Source organism: Lissotriton helveticus, chromosome 11 (assembly GCF_964261635.1).
Source record: "Lissotriton helveticus chromosome 11, aLisHel1.1, whole genome shotgun sequence".
In the NCBI taxonomy this organism is placed as follows: Eukaryota; Metazoa; Chordata; class Amphibia; order Caudata; family Salamandridae; genus Lissotriton; species Lissotriton helveticus.
The window spans coordinates 853,179,877-853,202,131 of record NC_136072.1 but is presented as its reverse complement, the minus strand read 5'-3'; the positions used below and the strand labels follow the sequence as shown (position 1 = coordinate 853,202,131).

Genomic DNA, 22,255 nt, shown 5'->3' with positions numbered 1-22,255 from the left:
ATTTCATTTTCTCCACATCTCTTCTAATATAGTCTGCCACTGGTTGGAGGGCCATGGAGGTAACATGAACCAAGTCTATGGGCATCAATTAGGCATTATGTAATTGTTGTCCGAAGGTTAACTGGAAAAGTCATATGCTTATAACTTTATTTAAGATTTCTCATAGCTCATACCGCATGTGTGTTGCTCAGCAGAATCATTTACACACTGCAACTGGCACCAGGTCATGATGATCCTGAACATTTGTATAACTTGACAATTTCAGTGTGTGCTATAGAACTGTGAGTGGGAAAATTATTTTCCATGTGGCATTATAAAATTATACAATTGGAAAGCGATATTTTCTTCAGGACCTTTCAGTGCATACTTTAAGTGAAATAACTCAAAGGAATATGATGGCACTTACAGTGCTGCCGAATGATCGCTAGATATAAAATTCTCCAACAATAGGAAGTTATTGAGAGCACACTTATTTCAAGAAAAGAGGGCAACTGGATATATTCATTCTTTTGTTAAGGCTTTATCTCTTTTCAAGGAAAACTGTTATGAATTTGAGGTCTAGGCATACTACGTTTTATGTACAACTACCATATCTTCAATAATGTGAAATGGATTCTTCATATACAAAACAGTAAAAAATACTAAAAAACAATTACCACAGACAAAGCACATAATCAGTATCATAATCTTTACAATGTGAATCACTCTCCTATATCTACCAGAGAAATCTTTTCAGGAAAACACACATACAAAATATGTGTTTGCAAAGCAAATCAGTCTCTGTTTGCCAATGCTTGTTTGCTGTTGGTATTGGCTTTGTTACTGCTAGTAGAAGAGTGATTCATACATTGGCAATGTTATTAGCGGTGGACAGTCATCTTGGAATGTTATTTTGATATGCTTCTAATATTGCCATTGGCTTACGTATAGATGCAAGATGATGGCCATCTTGAAACGGGTTAACAATCAGTATTCAAAATAATGTTTTTATACCATTCCATGATGGCCGTTTCACTACTAGGAGCTGGGTGGTGGGCAGCAGTGGGGATACAATGGAGTGCGAAATGGGGAAGTGAGGAGAGAGAGACACTGTGCACCAGCAGTGCTTGGGGTTGCAAAAATAATAGGGGTGGTATAAGGAAGGGTAGGGCTTCGAGAAAAAGAGGAGGGAGCAGAACATGCACTCCCAGTAAGGGCCAAAGCTAAAATGCCACAGAAACTTTCAAAAAGAAAATGTGCATAACTTGATCAGTGGAAGGATATACTCTACCTATCAAAACACCTGGTGAATCTTTAGTGCTCCACTGGTACGACAAGCACAAGAACATGAAGGGAAGCCACTTAACAGGAGCAAGAGTTGAAATACCTTACACAAGCCATTATATCCTAAGCAAGAAGCATGCAAAACCCATTCTACGTATATGTTCAAGTATTGGTTATAATGCTGTGTACTATAGACATCTATACCAGTCTGGAATATGACCACAAAAACATGGCCATACATTTCCAGAAAGCCAACAGGGAAAATACCTTAAACTGCGACTTCTAGTTGATTTCACTTAATATTACTCAAATGTTAATACAACATTTTGGTGATAAGAAGACCACCAACATCAAGGCATAATAATTGGAACAAAATCATACATTTTGTAAACTTGTAATGTCCCTGGAGAGCAGATTGCATAGTAAATCTAAAAATAAAATAAAAAAAATAAACAGTTATATAAGGAAACACATCAAGGTCATTCTAAATAGCATTGTATATCACTTATCACGCAACAAACTATTTACATAATGTTTATAAATATTCAAACAAAAACCTCGTTTGCCAAAGATAAGATGCTTAATACTTCCATATATGGGATTATTATTCACCATATTTAGTTATCATAACCATCAAAAGACATAGACTCAGTCTAATCAGGACAAATCATTTCAAGTAATGAATTCACAAAACCATAAACAAAGATAAGAGTTTATTTGTGATTCTTGAAGACCTGACATTAGATGTCTCGGTGTCGCTTACAAATGTTTTATTCAATTTACTAAGTTGCACTTCATAACAAGGTCAGTCGGTCTTTAATGAGACTTAGCGCAAACAATCATGCTCCTCTGCTTGGATAGCTTATATGAAAATAAATAATTTTAATATTGAGGAGCAAATTCTTACTCATGTATGTAGTCCTTTAACCAATCCTCTATTTTGGAAAAAGTATATGATTGTTTCAGTGTAAAAGTATGTATATATGGACTTTTTATGCGTATAGAAAGAACGTAACCAAAAGGCAGTGCTATACAAGGCCAAAGTCAATGGTACATCAGGCCGAACCAAACCTGCTCAATTCTCAAGAGAAGAGGTGACCTATTAATATGCCATTATCTTCTTAAATGTAGAATAGTCATTTTATATTAATTGCATAATTCACCAACCTAGTACAGTGCCATTAATGTAATGATATTCTTTTCTCAGTTATCATTTGTTAAATACACCATAGAGATGTCAAACTACAAGAAACAAATAAAACAATGAAACATTTAGCTAAAAATGTTGAGAAAGTTTTGATCTTGTTTATTTTAAACTTTAGTTGCTTTAAATATAGAAGAGGCTAATACAAACTCTCACCCTACATCATTGTCTACACTGTAGTAACCCAGGTCAGCTGTATCCAACCTGCATGCAAATGATAAAGGAATATCTGCCACTTTTTATATCCTGCAAAAGTCCAAGAATGCACACATTATGAGCAACAAGAGTGAGCATTCAGTTGCTTTAGAGAAGACACCTGGGCTCCCTAACTACAACTCACAACATGGCCTCACAACAGGAACCATATTGCTTTGGATTTATATAGCTACAGACTAGGTGTCACCTTATATGACAGTAATATTACTCTCAGAACAATTAACATTCAAATACAGAAAACAATATTTTAACATGTCCCATAAAGGATATTGCTTTTACTGCCTATTATACATATTCTGAATATACTAAAAGACAAACTCAAACCCAGTGACAAGCAAACAGAACTGGTGTCAGCTAGGGTCAGTCTGGATATGTATGGCTCAACACGCAAAGTGCGTCCAAAATATGCAACTGGTGGTCTAAGTGTCTTGAAGTTACCAGTTAACCTTTTGTCTGATAGAAAATTTGATTTATGAACCTTATGCTACTGACTAATTGGGTGTGTGCCTTGAATATCAAACCAATATATAAATGGCACAGAATATTGAGAATAAAATATCAAAACCAAAATATCGACAGCTATGTAGGTATGGATTATCAATACCCAAAAACACATAAATGTACTGTTGTGATATAGCTATCTCCAATCACGGTGATGTGGAGTTAGGAAGAGTAAATCTTTACCTCCCTGTATGCACTTACCTTTGGATATTTTGCCCCTCGATATTCTGTGCATGGTATTCTTGTAGGTCAATATTTTGGGGGTCTATATGGAGTAGTGCAACCACTGGTTTGTCATTTTAACTGTAAGTGTAGCCAGACTTTTCATACATTGATGAGTTAAGAAGCCCCTTTTGCGTTTTAAACAATAATGTGACTGACCCAAAATGGCCCTCATTATTTGACATTTATGAATGAATCACTACTCAGTTAGACATACTTGACATATGAACTCTTCCATGTGGAAGTCACTACCGCAAATAAAATATTTTGTGTATCAGACAAAAATAACTAGTGTGGTGGAGAAAATTACGTCTGCAAAACATAATTTCTCAATTTTGCCCTACATCTCCAAACACCATCAGGTACACTCCTCTAACCAAACTGACATCATCCAGGTAGAAGAAGGCACATTGGGCGGTAATAAAACATCAGTGAGCCCTCACTTGCTACTTCTTTAAATGTAAGTGTCTCCCAGAAGAAGAAAGAATACTTTCCCAGAAGCATAAGCAAAAGCTACTGGAGATGGCATATGTAAGTTACACTAAGCAATTTTTAAATAGTGCTTGCCATCAATTGCTTGGCCTGTGATCTATCCATACACCAATGCTGAAGTGACTGAGCACACATTGGTATGTCGTTTTGGGTTCTCACTAAAGTGGTGTTGTAGAGAGGGATGAGTCTTGTGTTCTGCCATCCACAGCATTGTGTAGTGATGTTTTTTGGGGTTATTTCAGCATTAGGAGATGTGAGTCTTCTGACCCTCTGCCTAACCTTTATGCGGGGTAAAGGTGTTGCCTGTCAGTGTGTTTATCCCTTTACTATGATTTTAACGAATGGTTGTGAGAGTACTAGTGGTGCGGTGTATGTACTAGCATAGGCGTTCTGAAGAAGAACCAGTCATCAGGAGGAAGATGCTGTGCCTGCTCTATTCCATGAACACCAGGGTGGTATAACTTTGCTAGCTAATATGGTGGCACTAGTCATTTGATACTGGCATTCACGGTGCATCACATTCTCTCTTGGACACCCAACTGGATTCTATGTACTCATTTAGGTTGAGGGAGCATGAAGGTGTCCTTGATTGGAGATGAGCTTGTAGATTCCCTTTCATTTTAAGGATACGTGGACATTTTTTAAATTTGGAATTGCAATGCTTATAGATTGTGTCAGCGTGAACATCAATAGAACCATAATTTCCCCGTTGCAGAGTGGCGTCCATTGACGGTACTGCACAAGCAGTGGCAATGCAGGCTTTTTTGTGCTCTGTGCTGCGCCACGAAAGGCTGATCATGCTCGCCACCCATCAATGACTAAACTACTGAAGCTTTCCAAGATACCGCTCAATGTAAATTGTGATTGCCTTTTTCCTATTCCCAGTCCTCCCCGCCTAATGTTGCAAGCATCATTGAGTACTCATCAACCACTTGTACTTACTGTTGGACTGCTCAGTTAGAAAACATTTTACTTAAAGTCTAAGGGATATTTTTGTTGTCGTTCTAGGTCATCCTCCAAGAAAGGACGACGTAGGTAAGGATTTGGAACTTTGCGATAAGTTGTAATAAGTGTTTTGTATTTAAATCTGCAGTTTTCTTAGTAATATGGAAAACAATAGTTGTTGAATTTCATGAGTTTAGCTGCTGTTTGCGATGTACACATTAGTCATTATGCTACCAGGGATAACGTGCATGATACTCAATGTCCTAAAATAGTGTTTGAAATATAACATCATGATTGGTCCAATTGTGACATTGCATAAAAATTAGCCAATCCCATGTCTGACTAGACCTGACCACAGGTGCCCACATTCATAAAATGCAGTGTTTTTTTCATTTTCCCCGTACAAAAAAATGCTTCTCATCCATAAAGCACAAAAGAACATTTAGGGGCATATTTACGAGCCCTGTCGTGTTGCTCTTGCACATTGTAATGTGATGCAAGAACAACACAATCCAAAAATCAGATTTATGAAGCCATGTGAGGTCACTTTGTGTGGCCCTGAGTGGCTTCATGATTCTTGAGTCATGCAACCCAGTGCAAATCACTGCATTGTGTTCCTCTGCCCCAGAGAGGCATTCCATGGGGGTTGTGTGGGTGTTCCCACGCTACATCCATGGATTTTGAGGCATTCCCGAATTTACCAGAAGTGGTAGATCTGGGAATGCGCCCAAAACCTTCACCTCCCCAGGTGAGGTGGAACGAGGAGAAATATGTTTATTTCTCCTTGTTTTTTCCTCTTTCTGTGTTTGCCGAATTCTGCAGCACAGGGGATTGTTTTTTGCAGGAAAACTGCAGCAGGGTAGGGAAAAAGGCAGGAATGTGCCGTATTCTTTTAAATATGGCGCATTCCTACCTTTTCCCTGTCACACAGCGCAGCAAGGTGACTTTCTGTGCTGCACTGTGTGACAGTGTCATAAATATGCCCCTTAATTTCCTTCTTTCTTCTTACACTAATAAAAGAAAATAATTGTACTTTTCCTTACAGACCAGATATTGTGTTCTGACAGTCTAACTAATATAGACGATCTATGACCGTGTCCCTAGCCCACATAGCCTGTCATCAGTCACAGGCAGGGGCGTACTGCAGCCTCCTGCAGCTACTAGGCTGCAGCAGGGCCCTTCCCCACAGGGAGCCTCAATCAAGGGGCGTAACACAGGCCCCTGCAGCTAAGGGGGCTCTGACACTTCAGGACTCCACCTTCCCTTCAAGGTGTCCCCCACCAGGGCCGGACTGGCCGTTGCGGGCCCCGGCAATCCCCCGGTGGGCCGCAAGGGTGGGGGCTGGTTTTGGGCCCCTGGGGGCCATTTTTGCATAGCTGAAAAATCGGCCCTGTAACAAAAACGGCCAAAAACCGGCCCTGGTAAAGAACTCGGTCGCTCCCCCAACCCCCTCAGGGGGAGGCTGGCCGATCACTTTGCCAGGGCCGGTTTTGGTTCCCAGTCCGGCCCTGTCCCCCACTCAGTCACAGCTGAGTGGGGGACAGTGAATGTCTGTGAGATGTGGGATTGTCAGGGGGGCTCTCATCACATTCTGCAGGCGAGCCCCATCATTTTACGTTACGCTACTGCCCCAATCGTCTGAGGACGTCTGCATGTAAGTGAACCAGCAAGCCGACACAAACAGGGAGGGGTCTATAATATTCTAGATTATAAATAGACAACATAATTTTACCTTACACCACTGGTACCAGGCTGTCAAGAAATTAGCATTTGTTCCTATATCTGCTGCTGACTGGTTAGTGTGTGGGCATTTCATTTTATTTAATCTACAACAGCCTTTGATGGTGATGTTAAGGATGAGATTGCAGTGATGTTTCGCCCTTTACAGAGTCAATGCTCTGTAATTTGTTTCACTCATAGGCTCTCAGGAGACACTCCTCTTACACAGAACACTTATAATCTCATATCTCCTGAGCCGCTTCAATGTTCCAAAAGCTATTGCTGCGGCTGCAGCTGAGGTACGTGTTCAGCGGAAGAAAGCCTCCCCTGGGCGCATTTCATGCCCAATCAGTCTTGAATGCCTCTTACAATCAAATCACTCTCCTCTCCTGCACTAAGGGTGACGCCACCCTTCTACTTGCATGATTTTTTGCAAGGCCGTGAACTCTCCCGCTACTTTGCAGGCTTCCTGGCCAATCCTTTCCACGCTTGCAGGCCCACCCCTCATTTGCAGTCTGACATGTCACTCACAGTCCCTTCAGAACTAGGGACTGATCCATCCTTTGAAGGTTATCTTGCCATTCCTATTCAGGCCCAATGTCTCTTCTTACCTACTTCTGGACTTCCAGCTCCATTCCACTCCTCAGTGCCCTTTTAGAAATAGACACAAGCCTGGTATAACATAATTAGTAACACAAACTAGAATTTCAACAATCAAGTGTGAAATATGGAATCACTGTTACTCCTCATTTTGTCTTTAATACTTGGTGTTAGTAGTTTAATATTAGGGAGACTGTACTATAGGTGTTCTAATGTCTTCTGGTTACCTACAGTTTGCATTTCCACTTCTCGCCATGCGCACAGATGCCCCCATTCTGCTCCATTATTCAACGCTGCTCCTTCTCCACTTTAGTCTTAGATGGCCCATCCAACTCCTATCCATATCCATAGACCCCTCTTACCTCATTTACACTCCCCCTGCAGCTAGAACACACAGATCCCAAGAACACACCTGTAGTTGAGTGTCTCCCAGACCATCAAGTCCTCCCAGATGGATTTCTCAGCCTTTACCCTCTTTCCAGGTCAGATTTTACATTCTTGCTATGGCTCATTGAAGGCCAGACCGTGTAAATGGCGTAAACAACATAAACAGAACCCATATTTAAGTTGAAGGAGATCCATGAGCAGAACCTTCAACTTATCCCTAACTAAGGGGAAGCACACCTCAATTCCAATTTTAGCTCTCTACCCATAAGTGCTTGCGCTTTTCCTTTATTACTAAAGAAACAATTCCAGCACCACATGTTGTGACTGCAGACATAAATATGCATTTATTATTCAAGGGACAATGTGTTTTTAAGTGGTGTCATAGAAAGACCAGAGCTCTCTGGGGATCTGTTTCCACATGTTTGAATACATCCATGTGTCATTTGTATGACACAAACCTAGTCAAAATGCTTTGCAGTACTGTACAGAGTCAAAGGCAAGGATACAGTCAATGAGTGATTGGAGAGGCAGCTGGTTTCTGGAAGCAGAAGTATACTGGTACTGCATGTGCTGCTGATTTTCAATCTGGCATTGCAATGCATTCTGATGTGCAGCTTGAATTGACATCAGTACACTTAGATGTGAATATGAAAATGAAGACTGAATTGGGGCCAGATGTAGCTCGTCAAATACCGGTCAGTAGCGGCTGATTTCGGCCGTTACCGACCGGTATTTGGGATTTGTAATGTAGGGGGCCATTGATTTCCAGAATCTGTAATTTTACCGATTCGGTAAATATACAGAGTCGGTAAAACACCAAATCGGTAAATTTACCGATTCTGTAAATCAATATGTAAGTGGCACTGTAATCAGTGCCACAGGCCCTTACCGATTCGTTATTTACCATGGAACACTATTCCATGGTAAATAACGAATTCCTGTGTACATGCACATCTGTGCATGTACACCTGTGCCATGTGGAACACAGACATGCCCTAAGGGCATGTATGTGTGTCACATGGCACACAAGCCAGAAACAGGGGTGCAACAGGGTGTCAAAGTGACACCCTGTCCCCCTTGTAAATTCGGTATTTTTACCGATTCGGTAATTACCGATTCGGTATCTGCCATTGAATCCTATGGGCTTCAAGGCCCATAGGAATCAATGACAAATACCGATTCTGTAATTACAGAATCGGTAAATACCGAATCATACCGATTCGGTATTTGTTACCGAATTTCTACCTACATTTGAATTACCGATTCATGAATACCGAATCGGTAAAATTCGGTATTTATGAATCGGTAATTCACATTTACCTACATCTAGGCCTTAGAGCCTTACACTCAGGACTGTAGCAACTCGAGTGAGATCACATTAACAAAAGATAGAGAACTAAACTGTCCAATCAGGAGCAAGGGGGGGCTGATTTAAAGCCCACTCTAAGTATATGTAATGTTTTGGAAAATAATAGGGCTGCCAACAGACAGGTAAAGCTGCTTCTAGCAGAGACGCAATGAGGGCCCAATTGCCCATTTCCAGAACCAGTGGCGTAACGTGAAATGAGGGGACCGCCGTGTAAAAGGCTGAGGATGGCCCTGAGAGTGAGGGGTGGTTAAACCAAAGCTTTGGCTTGAACAGAAGGCTCCTTGAAGTGTGGTGCTCGCCATGCACTGAAATGACTTGAGTGCACTGCTTTATACCCCTGGTCACAACGTGCATTGCTTATGGAATGTGTGCTCATGTTTGTGGAGTGTTTGGTGAGTTCATGGTCTGTGGAGAAGTTTATGGCCTCTTTCTTCTTCTTCTCTAGTTCCTCCAGCCCAAAGAGTAAAAGCAAAGAAGAAAGAAAACACAGAAAACAGTAAGTTAATTTCCCATTGTTTAAGCTCCAGGGGAGCATACACTCACAAACCTAACATGCAGCTGGTTAGTTGTTAGGTAGTGTTGTCCCTTTCGCTGTACTTTATTTCTTTATTTGGGAGGGATTTTGCCAGTGGTCAGCACCATAATTCATTACAGCACTGAAACTGACTGGGGGTGCTTGCATTCAGGATTGCATTGAGTGTGTGATGGCCAGACTGTTGTGCATTTTGCATGAAACAACTAAGGATGCTTCAACAGTATTGCTGGAAGTGAGTGACTTGTACACACTTTTATTTCAAGTTGGCATGGCTGCCAGTGAAAGGTGAAGTGGTACCAGTGCCTTACTAGGCTTCTCCCAGGACCCAACTCAGCTAAAAGCCAGGAGAAACACTGGGTTGCCTCTCACTGATTGATATGCACCAGGTGCGGTAAAGCCAGCACTTTCACTCCTGAGTGCCACCAGCTGAATCGGTCATTGATGTGGATACCGCCGACAAATCAGAAGTGGTCCAACCATCTTCAGATTTAGATTTAGAACCCAATACAAGACAAATAGGAGCTCTCATGTTAACCTATGGACGTAACTCATCCAGTCATGTTTTACTTAATTTAACTTTGGTAATTGTAGTTTAGCATTCATTACTCTGTCTGGACTACAAATACCAGAATGCAGTAGGAAAGCGAGCACTACATAAGTTGCTACCACCAGATAAAAACAACTCTGGATCAATCACAACATAAATGCAGAATTCTTTTTACGCTGAACAAATTGCACAGTGTATATATTGGTGTCTATGCAGTGCTGATGAAGAAATCTAGTGGGAGATTAATTAAGTGTGTACAGTACACAAGACTGGCATGAAAACTGTTTCGGGGAAAGGAATGCACAATAGGGACGGTATCAGTAGTGTGCAATGCCAGCAGTAGGAGGTTTGAGGCAACTATTAAATACATCTTTGTCCCATCCACTTATTTTTTGTAACAAATTCTTTCAAATCTACCATAATCTAACCATTGAAAACATGCTGGCTTCTTTTATGTAGCTACAGAACTAACTTATCTTCCAATTTATCAATATCATGTGACAATCGTCACGTGGCTTTGCCAATGATGACAACAAACAATCTGGGGTTATTCCTCACTTGTGCTTGGCGCCTGGTTGAAAAGTTCAACACAAAGAAAAAGATGTTCTACTATTGTCTTTGTGCAAGTTACAATATCGAAGAGGCTGAATAAGGTTAATGAATTATAACAAAAGCAATTGTGGGTGTAATTCTAGGCCACTGCATTGGCCTACACCTGTTGTTAAAGCCTCTGAACCTGAGTTATAGGCATGAGTCTGAGGCAAGGGCCTATAATGTGAGCGAGAAGGCCTTCAACAGCCCCATAGCCTGAGGCAGAAGAGCCCTAACGCTGTTAAAGCATTCCACCCGCTGGGGGTTGAGAGTTACAAATTAAACAGGGAGAAGCAGAAAGACTAGCATTGGAATGCTAGAGCAGGTGGTCCAAAACAGCCATTATTGGACCTCAGCTGCTTCTTTATCTTCAATGGAGCACCCAACATTCCAATGTTCTAACAGAGATTAGAAGAGGTCTTCATAGGATTGGTGGGCAGCGGATAGAAAATAGCAATGATTTAGGATTGTAGTGTAGACAGCAGACTAAGAGTATTGCATATAACTAGCTTTCAGAGTGTTTCCAAGAGTTCACAAAGGGATTTTAAACCTACACGAATTAATAATAGTATTCATAATGGGAGCTGACTATATCACTACTGTTCTTCTGTGCATAATAGGGATCATTTGTCATCAGAAATGTGTTTAAAGTCTGCTAATGACCACATGGAGAAGTTTGTTTGGGAAAACCAAACTATAAACACATTTTGTTAATTCCTAAAAGCCCCTGACTACCTTGGTTCTCATTAGAATACTAATGAAACAGATCCGATCTCAATGCAACTGGTTAATTAAGGGGAAATCATTGCAAACGTGCAGATCAAAGAAATTACTCAATCCCTTTGATCTCTCATACTGCAAGTTGGTCAATATGTGCTCCAAACTAAAGCATACTACAAATCACCCTATTAGTCAATAGTACATTTCCAGCAGAAAGAGACTGCAGAAGATTTACAAGTTCAAAACTAAACACATATTCAAGGCAGTCAATTTGGTGGTCAGAACCTCAGAACCATTTTAAGGCTTGGTCAAAGTGGACAATATTCAGGGCTCCGATTTTCCAAGGTGGCTCTGCCTTTTTCTCTGTCCCAACCTCTCTCAGTCTCTCTGCTGCCCTCAATGTCTGAATCTCTAACAGTAACTACCTAACCACTGCCTACATTTCTACCTATCTTTCTTTCTCTACTCACTTAAATTTTGCTCTGTCATCTCTCTCCTTTCCTGGTCCTGCTCCTATCTACATCCATCTTTACCTCCCTCTAACTTACTGTTCATGTTACGTCCCCCTGTGTACCTTGCCTCTCTCTCTCTCTCTACCTGTTTCCTATATTTTTAGCTCATCTTCCCCTCGCTTTCGTTCTCTCTGAAGCTCTATCGTGTGGTACCTCTTCTCTCTATACCTCATTGATCTCTAAATCCCTGACCTTTCCTCCAGGGGTGTGACACATGACCCCACTTTCCCCACAGGGCTGCACCCCATCTTGGGCGTGAGTGGGGAGCTCCCAACTCTGCACTCCCCCACTGAATCTAATGTCTGTGATCTATCTCTGTGTCTCTTCATTCTCTCTAGAGAGGGGTCCCAAATGCTTTGTGTGTGGGTAAAAATACGATCTGAGCTGGGACGAGGTGGGCTCTGCCTACCCCTGTATGCTGCTCCTCCCACCTGAAAGAGAAATTGTCATATCTGTCCCTTGTATCCTTAACCTTTCCAACTAGGCCCACTCACCAGTGTCAATTGGACCAATTCAGAACGAGTCCACATCAAGCCTGGCCTCATTTGCGCTCTACGAAATTTGCCTTGGAGCCCCCACCAAGTCCAGTCAGACTGAGGCTGAGACAGCGTGCAGTAACCCACTGGCTGCCACCCAAAGCCTGGGGGGCTTATTTACAAGCCCATTGCCCTGCAGGTGGGTCTCTTTTTTTGATGCACTGGTGGGTTTGCCCATATTTACAAGGCCACGTAAATTTACCCTGCGTGACTTTTCATGAGCTTGTAAATATAGCCCCTTGCATGTATTATTCTGCATGAAAGGGGCGTTCCAAGGGTGATACTGTGGGTGTTCCCACACAACATCCATGGAACTTGACGCATTCCTAGATTTACAACATTTTGTAAAACTGTGAATGTGTTAGAATCCTATGTGTTCCCAGGGGAATACTTTTATTTCTCTTCATTGTTTCCTATTTCTATGGGTGCTGCATTATGCAACATGCATGTAAAGAGGAAAATGCCATTAATTATTGTTTTTGCACAGGAATGTGTCCCGTACTGCAGAAAATCAATCACCTCTGCAGCATAGGTACCCTTGCAAACTGACGCAAGGGTGCCTGCACTGGCACATGGCAGCTAACAATACGACGTGTCCCTATACTTTGAAAATGACACAGCTCGTGCAGCTAAATGGCTTGCGGCACCACACTACTTCATTTTCTTGTTGAAGAGGTCCTGGGTGTGCATTGTGTCAACACACACCCTATATGGAAATGGGGTAACTCTGGCCTACCACAGACTAGGCAGACTCAAACACAGCAGAGTTGCTGTACCCTGGCTTTTTGTCTCCAGGCCATGCATCATCTGCAGTCTATATGGAGAATTTGAGTTTCCATATTTACATGCTAACCTCGTGCCTGCTTGCAATATAGATGGATTCAAATAACCGCAAGCCTAGAGTACCCCCACTAGGGAGAATCTTGGGAAGTTGATAAAACTCTTGGGACTCAATGAGCTCCATGCTGCCCTGGAACGCGGCCTCAGGTCACATCATTAGATGTTTAGAGGACATTCCTCGGCTGCAGACTTTGGGTCAACGTTCAATCGATAGACATCCCACGGATCGTGCCCTGCACAGTAAACAGACACACACTATCTAGATGATCCACTAGAGATAATAAATTACATGTTTTACCTAACAAGCTGACCTGCCTGACCTTGAGAAAGGAAGCAGCAGTGGAAAGAAATGATAGCTCTTCAGGGCGCAGGATGAATACAAGCTACTTTGGCACTTGAAAGTTAAAGTGAAATATCTCCCTGGCATTTTAACTCTAGAGGGCATCTTCTATGGCATTGGGACTTTAAAGGGCGCTCAGTCTCTGGCACAACTACCTCAAAGCACTATTTGTTCCTGCCAGTCATAGAGCGATGACCCTGTAAGGACAGTGGGCGCTAGAACTGCTGCTCTTTAATATGACGGTGTTGCAGTAAGTTCTTAAAGCAGGGGCAAAGTGGAGTCTTGCCCAGGGCCCCAGCCGTTCAGGTGTTGCACTGATATTCTTAAACAGATTATTGTAAATACCGTTTTTTCTTTATGTTTAGTGTAGGTGATGTGTGTGAGTCTATTGCAGACATTTTGCAGAGAAATGTGTTTATATTTCTTTTACACCAAAACAGGACCTCACAACTGAGAAATGGGAGGGTGTCACAGTGATTAGTTGCAGTAATATGAGAGAGCCCCTGTTGTGTTAAAATATTGAAAACACACCTCACTATCCCTGAATATTAGATGTAAACACATTTAGAATTTGGACAAGTGCACCTGTGCACTGTTAGTGACCTGGCCAAAGAGGGCATGAGCAAATTACGTCATGTGGGGTTAGCTAAGTACATGTGCCAAAGTATCTCAAGACGCTGTTGTACAAACCGCGATTGGCTAACCTTGTAACAGAAATGCTAATGCCTTTGCTTATAAAATTTTTTTATAAAATACTTTGAAATAAAAAACAAATAAAGTGTTGAAATCGGATCACAATTTCAAAGGTGTTCCGAACAGGCGCCCCCAAAATATGTTTGGCCCAGGGTTCCAAAAATCCTTAAAATGTCCCTAGGTGAGGCTGGCTGAGGGCAGTGGTGTCATGGGCTCTAGTGCAAAGACGTTTGAATGACAAAATAAAGCAATATCTAGGGTGCATTGCCCCCTTCGGGCCTCTAGGCCCGGTGTAACAGCACCTGCCCGACGCTGTTCAACGTCTACATGGCCCCCCTCGCCCGCATCGCCAGACTACACGACCTCAACATAATCTCCTACGCCGACGATACCCAGCTGATCCTCTCCCTCACCAAGGACCCCCTCATCGCCAAATCCAACCTGCACCAGGGGATGAAGGCCATCGCCGACTGGATGGAGGCAAGCCGGCTCAAGCTGAACTCGGACAAGACGGAGATCCTCATCCTTGGGCCCAACCCATCGGCTTGGGATGACTCCTGGTGGCCTCCTTCCCTGGGAACCCCCCGACACCGACCAACCACGCACGCAACCTAGGGATCATCCTCGACTCCACGCTCAGCATGACCAACCAAGTCAACGCAGTCTCCTCCTCATGCTTCCGCACTTTCCGTATGCTCCGCAAGATCTACAGATGGATCCCAACAAACACTCGGAAAACAGTCACCCACGCCCTTATCAGCAGCAGACTCGACTACGGAAACGCCCTCTACGCCGGAGCCCCGGCCAAACTCATCAGCAGACTCCAAAGAATCCAGAACGCCTCCGCACACCTGGTCCTAGACGTCCCTCACAGAGATCACATCACCCCCCACCTGAGAGACCTGCATTGGCTCCCCGTCGACAAAAGAATCACCTTCAAACTCATGATCCACGCACACAAAACACTCCACAAGACCGGCCCAGCCTACCTCAACAGCAGACTCTCCTTCTACGCACCCAACAGGAAACTCCGCTCCGCCGACCTTTCCCTGGCCGCCGTCCCGCACATCCACAGAACCACCTCCGGGGGCAGATCCTTCTCCCACCGCGCCGCCAAGACCTGGAACGCCCTCCCCCTCCACCTACGACAGACTACAGACCTCCCGGCATTCAGAAGACTGCTCAAGACCTGGCTCTTCGACCACTGACTGCAGCTCCCCCCCCCCCCCCCAGTGCCTTGAGACCCTAGCGGGTAGGTAGCGCGCTTTACAAATTACTTGATTGATTGATTGATTGATTGATTGATTGATTGACCTGCTGCACCAGAGTAAGATACACCCTGGCAGAGTGATCAGCTTTGAATTCTCTGCAGCTGGTGGAGTTGAGCGTGGGCCTAATGGAGCCACGGTTCCCCAGCACATGCAGGATGCATATCAAAAGGCGGTGACTGTGCAGGTCACTGTGCCTGGCACTGGCAATGTGCAACATCCTGAACTCTAGTCTTGAGCAGGCCGCAAAAATACAACGTAATGCCAAAACTCTCACAATGCACATCTGTCCAGACCTGCACTATGCAACGGCACTTGCACAATCAGAACGCCTGCACCATGAATGGATCAGTATCATGCCAGGTGTAAGACATGGCATGCCTCCATAATGCTCTCTTGTGCTGACTTACACAGTTTCCTCGACTTAAAGTGCTGAAACATGCACCAAGATCTCACAATGATCCTGTGTGTCTGTGGCATGCACTAGTGTCTCAATAAAGAAACAGTCGCAGAGTTCTCAGAAGGCGCTTCAGCCCAGACCAATATAGTGCACTAACGCTGAACACTGACCTCCACAAGCACTTTTACGCCAGTAGTGAGGTGTTCACAGTGCTTGAGAGAGCATCATTTAAGAAAACAGATGCATTGCATGGTGATGCTCACTAGTGCAACTGAATGGTAAACCCTGGGTAGAGGGAGTTAAATACTGTTGTGGGTAGAAGAAGTCCAAATGTAGCCACTGTAGTAGGTTACAACAAGGTGGTTTATTGTTCCAGTTACAAAAGATGAAGATGGTAAATAAGATGGTAAGTAGATAGCTGATAACCCCACCAGGAGCAGCCTCCCTGCTGCTCAGCCCACACACACCAACGAACACTCAGCACATCACCAGGCACGCAAGCATTCCATGACATCACCCCACATTCCAACACTCATCCTGGCTGAGCAGTAGGGAAGATATGACTAAGAGAATGGAGAGGCAACAATCAAGTTACAACAAATAGATCTATTGAGTTAAAAGGGAATTGAACAAAAATACATTCTGGTTCAGTGGGTTAATGCATTCACTCCAAAAAACTGTCCTTGACCTCATGGTGACAGGTTCAAACCCGGCAGGTCACTCCACTCAGCCTTTCATCTTTTCAAGGTTTGTTAACCCCTACGCTGCGCCGAACGTTCTGCGCTGGTGCGGAACGTTCTATTGCGTGGGCGGGGCCGGAACGTTCAGCGGACGTGTGCAGCACTAACGAGGTAGTGCACGCGACGTCCGCTGAACGTGCCCCGCACGGAAGGGGTTAAAATGAGTACTGTTGGGTAGCAATGAGCATATGCACTAAAAGACCCAAAGGTTAACATGTGCTTTATAAATGCACATGTTATGTTCCATGAATTCCCCATAGAGTAGACCAGGAAGCTCGTACAATATCATTCTATCCTGACTTGAAATGTGGTTTAGTGTCTCATTGCTGAGGCCCTCTCAGCCTCTCAGCGTTTTAAAAGTAAATATAGCTCAGTGGATCTCAAATGGAGAGTTAAAGCATTCCATTTTCTCTGGTGAAATAGCTCAGCAGGTGAAGGCACCTGCTTCGGCGCAGAACATAATCTTCTGGTTTACTTGTTTGAATCTGGAATGGGCAAGTTCATCCCAACATTGTTACCACACTGATAAAATAACTAACATCTACTTGAGTATTAATAAGTTACTGTATTAAAACCTTCATGTCATACAATTTAAATATCCCATCGAAATTACTTCTTTTTCACCTGGGCATATGAGTGTGAGTGTAAAGTATTGCTTTGAATGGAGTATAAAAATTCCCCCAGTCCCTGGAAACATGGAGTACAGTGTGCGCTGTATGAAGAGAGCCAAACCCTGGGACCACCGCCTCTTTCCCGATTTTCAAAACAGATCTTAAAACTCTTTTCTTCCAAAGACACTTCTATCAATAATTCACCTGGCCTAGCTTCCCACCCAGCACACGTCCCTCATATCAGGTATTGACCCTAAAAGCCTCATGACACTGATTAGAGCTACTAGGACCATCCATCTCAATTTTGTAAATATGTATTCTGTACTTGTATAACCCTAATCGCTCCACCTTTCCTTATCGTGTAATCTTGAGTGAATCTGTAACTTGTTAATCTGTGACTCTCACCACGAGTAGCTGTTGTACCTTTAAGTCGTTTTACATACGTCCATGCTTACTCTCATTCCTTATGTAATTTACGTTGCTCTATTTGAAGCTCTCTGTCACCTCTGAGTGAAGTTTGCGCTATATAAAAATACATAAATGACTGTGACTTACATTTGTGGGTTGGGCAGCACAGTGTAGAGTGACACAGGGTGCAGCAGGGCACTGTGTGCAAGCAGCAGGCTAAGGACTGCCAGCCTCCAACCGCAATAAATTAGGGGAAGGGTTGAGCTCTGTGAATAACAAGTTTCAGTCTGTGGAAGACAACTCCGTGGGTTGATGCACCTTCAGTCGAGATCTGGGTGCAACATGCACATCACTCCACCAGTCTCATTAATATAGATTAGCAGTTACATGAACTGCCAGTCAGGAAATCTCTATGTAACTACATTTTTTGATAACTTCAATAAAGATGGATCATAGCTGCTTGCCTACCACTGCGGCTGGTTACAGTTTACAGATTAATGCACCCGCTACAGAGGCCTGTGGTTTGCTTGTAAATGTGTTTGTATTTATATAGCGCCATTCTACCCAGAGGTCTCGTAGCGCTGTATTCATACCGCTGTGGAACCCTTCCTGGCTTTCCTGTGAGATGTCCACTCCTGGGCACCCCCAAGGTGGAGCCAGGCATCCAAGCGCTGCTGGGGCCATTGTGGAGATTAAGCAAGCTATTGCCCAGAGTCACAGACTGGAACCCATGATTAGACTAGGCACCGAGGCGAGAATTATCAGGTCCGGGGAGATTGAGTCCAAGAGCCTCCGAGGCGAGAATTGAACCCTGGTCCCGGGCCAGACCTTTGCATCAGGGTCTGCCGCTCTAACCATTGATGATTCAGAAAAGGGGGTGGTGATGAACAGAGTGTCTGAATTAAGCAGACCACTCTTACCCAGTCCAAAGAGCAGGGCTGAGCCCAGCAGGCCACCATACCTGGGAGGGCCTGTCATTCCCAATTGGCTCGCAAATTACAAGACGCTCATTAATATTAATGAGTCTCATAATTTGCGACCCCATTAGGAATCGCAAACAGTGTTAAATACAAGTGTCGCAATTTGCGAGCCGCAATTTTGTTGCTCGTACATCTGGCTCTAATTCTGTCCTTAACTGGTGCTCGTGAAAAGTGCCAGTGTTGATGGTTAAGTGTCGGTGCTGAGCACCGGAAGGCCTAAATTAAGCACTGCTTTTAGGTCTCTTCCTCCTTTTTTCCCTTTTTGTATGGTTTTCTCTCTCTTGCTCTCAGGAAACGTCTGATCATGAAAAATAAGTGCTGGTGGCCCCCACCAGCAACCACTGGCTCAAATTAAGCACTATGTGAAACGGGTATCGCTGTTTTACTAAAGTCAAGTTTCTCTGCATCCCAATGTGCTTTTGATAGGCTTACTTTGTTGGTGCATACAGCGGCTAAAATCGTAATGAAGGCAATTGCAAATCAGCTACTTACAGTAATACAATGCTTAGTCCTTCAATACTAAAGTTGCTTTATGCAAATACTGACCGCTTGCTATTATATTCAATGTACTGGCTCTGTTAAAGCACTTTTGAGACAAGTTAGCAGTCCTTTTCGTCAACAGCCTTCAATGGAACTACCTATTTCCTCAGTTTTCTAATTTGAATATGGCCCAAATTTCATCTCTTGTGTCAGGTTGCTATATACGAGACCCATGCCACAGGTGTGATGGTGTCCTGTCCGACCTATTCCCATACAGCATGGCATCTGACCGGGCTGCCCACTATCACCACTGCTCTTTGCTCTCACAATTAAGCCATTGGCGGTACAGCGCCACCTAGGCAAATGGGTCCCAGGATTCCGCTGGTATCCTTTCCTTGAGAATAAGGTGTCTTTTTATGTTGACAACTCACTCATCTAGCTTAGTCATCCTGAACAATCTGGCCGTATGGTCAACAGGTCTTGTACAAGTTTGGAATCTTCTCCGAGACTAGAGTCAAATTGCAGCAAATTGAGCATGTTCCCGAGCTGCAAAGTTGAAGAGGGTAAAAGGTGGGTCAGGTGCTCCACCATTAAGTTATAGCTGTATAGTTTTAAGTACTTGGGATTGCACATCAATGGAGAGGGGGTAGGGATTGAATAGAAAACATCTCTCCTGTGAAAGTCACACCACCCACATACTCAGGGCCAGATGTAGGTAGCCAAATACAGGTCGGTAACGGCCGAAATTCGGTAATTTCGGCCGTTACCGACCGGTATTGGGTTTTTCAGATGTAGGTGGCATTTTTTGTAGGATTCGGTATTTTACCGAATCCTTAACATACCGTTTCAGTAAATTACCGAATCCAGGATGTAGGGAGCACTCAAGTTAGTGCATTCCTCAGTTAAGGATTCGTTATTTACCAACAACTAGAAGTTGGTGGTAAATAATGAAAACATTTGAAAAATCATTTTTTTTGCTTTTCCAACAGTGCCATGTTGCAAACATACCCAATTGAGGGGTGCAACAGGGTGTCAAAGTGACACCCTGCCACCCTTCAATGTTTCCCCCTTTTACCGAATCGGTATTTACCGATTCGGTAATTGACAATCATTCCTATGGGCCTCCAGGCCCATAGGAATGAATGGCAATTACCGAATCGGTAAATACCGATTCGATAATTACCGAAACTTAACGAAAAATGACCTACATCCCATTTACCTGTTCTTAAATACCGAATCGGTATGATTCGGTATTTAGGAGTCGGTATACTGGGATTACCTACATCTGGCCCTCAGAGAAGTAAAGCAGAGCTTTAACCCTTAGAAGAAGCAGATTGGTGAGAGACATTCCTGGTGCCCAGGGAAATTGCTATCTTGGCAAGGTGCTTCGACATGCAATTGACATGCCTAGCTCAGGTATGCGTCATGAAGCAAAGATTGTGGTGCATGAACAGGGATTCCTCTTCAGTATTTCAGTGTGGCCTGGGGATGAGGAGGTTCTATCATACCTTGTGGGGCTCCGGTATCATTCAAGCCTTTTGGGAGGAAGTGACACGTACAACATTAGAGATCCTTGACAGACAAATTAATCTCACCCCATAGATTTCGCTACTAAATATATTGTAGCCCTCAATACATATGAGGAGGCATTTCTCTGCCTTGCCTTAGTGAAGCGAGATAGCACAAAGCTAGAGGCAATCAGATTCCCTGAACTTTAACAAATAACAAGTTATTGTGGACACTGTACAATTCTTAAACTTTACGTATAAAGATCGTACCCCCAAAAACACTATTGGATGGGAGAGGGAGGGCACAATATTAAAGCTTCGTCTGAAAGGGGACATATGTATACATTTTACTAGACTCCTGCAATATGCATGTGATTAATCTCTCTAACTCACATCTGCAAGAGAGGGAAGGAAGGCCGTGAAAATGGGTAGTAAAGGATGCAGGTACTGTATTTCCAGATTTTGGTCATGGGGCGAGGCCATGTTATGTATGACTCCCCAAGGCTCCTCTGTCCCTGTATAGAGATTGAAAGCAGAGGCAGATGCTTTTTGGGACCATGCATTACATAAAATTAAGGATGGGTTAAAAGTGAATTAGGGCAGTGTTTTTCATCTTGGGGTTCTGAATGACATCTTAGACAACTCGTGCTTTACTGTGGTTGTCTATTTGATATCACTCTCAACGCCTCGGCATAATACATCACTGTTACTCAGCTATACTTCTATGAGTTAGATGCTCACCACATTTACCAAGAAAGGTGTTTTATTACAAAAATACTGAATTTTGATTATTTTCTGATGTTTTTAGACGGATCCTAACCTCATTTCCACAAGGAAATATTGTCATTCTTTAAAAATGCAAAACCTTCTCTTGAAGATTTTCCAAAACATTCCTTTGTACCTGCAAATTAGATGTAGCTCCTAACTTCAAGAAATGTAGGGAAAAATTGTAAAATTGTATGTGTCTATGGCAATGTGATGCATAAAGGATATCATTTGATAGTTGTGTTATAAAAGACATCTCTATCGCTGACAATCGGAAATGTTGTTGTCTGTTTTTCCATTTATTGTCCTGGGGTATACACTGTACCTCAAATAACAATGTGTGCTTTTTTAATTTTTTTTATCTCAAAGTTCTCGAGGCCGACCACGAAAATCCCATCGGCGCCGGCGCAGGCGCTCTGAACGATCTCACTCCCGATCCTCCAGCTGTGAGAGCAGGTAAGATTCGACTCAGAATCTGTCATTCTTATATTTGTATCATTAAGCCGGCTTTTCACCTCATCAGCACTGCAAGTCCACCTCGCTTACTTAACGTTTCCTATGTGGTCAAATATTGCTCACGCTCAGTGGGGAGTTAAGCAAAACTCTTCAGCCAGCTAATAGATAATCAACATTTAGCTGCCTTGAGGCGCAGATATAATTATAATATATTCACCATATGATTACATTATAAACATATGATCATTCATGCGAAACATCAGTATGATTAGGTTTTTCTGAGCATGGTTAGTTTTTCATGTTTTTTTTTATGAATGCTCATTGCTTAAGGCTCATACAACTCCTACTATCAATTCAACAATAACAATATTTATGTCAGCTACATATGCAGAAACCAATACAGCAAT

The 22,255-nt window shown here is 43.1% G+C and overlaps 1 protein-coding gene across 1 annotated transcript in view; it reads left to right on the top strand.

Moving 5' to 3' along the window:
• The window catches only part of SRRM4 (serine/arginine repetitive matrix 4), a 251,361-nt gene that overhangs the window by 168,586 nt on the left and 60,520 nt on the right, over positions 1 to 22,255 (top strand). The window contains exons 5-7 of the mRNA XM_078667089.1: positions 4,907 to 4,933; positions 9,364 to 9,414; positions 21,762 to 21,848. Of these exons, the coding sequence (XP_078523215.1) occupies positions 4,907 to 4,933; positions 9,364 to 9,414; positions 21,762 to 21,848 (165 nt within the window). The remainder of the gene's footprint in view (positions 1 to 4,906; positions 4,934 to 9,363; positions 9,415 to 21,761; positions 21,849 to 22,255) is intronic.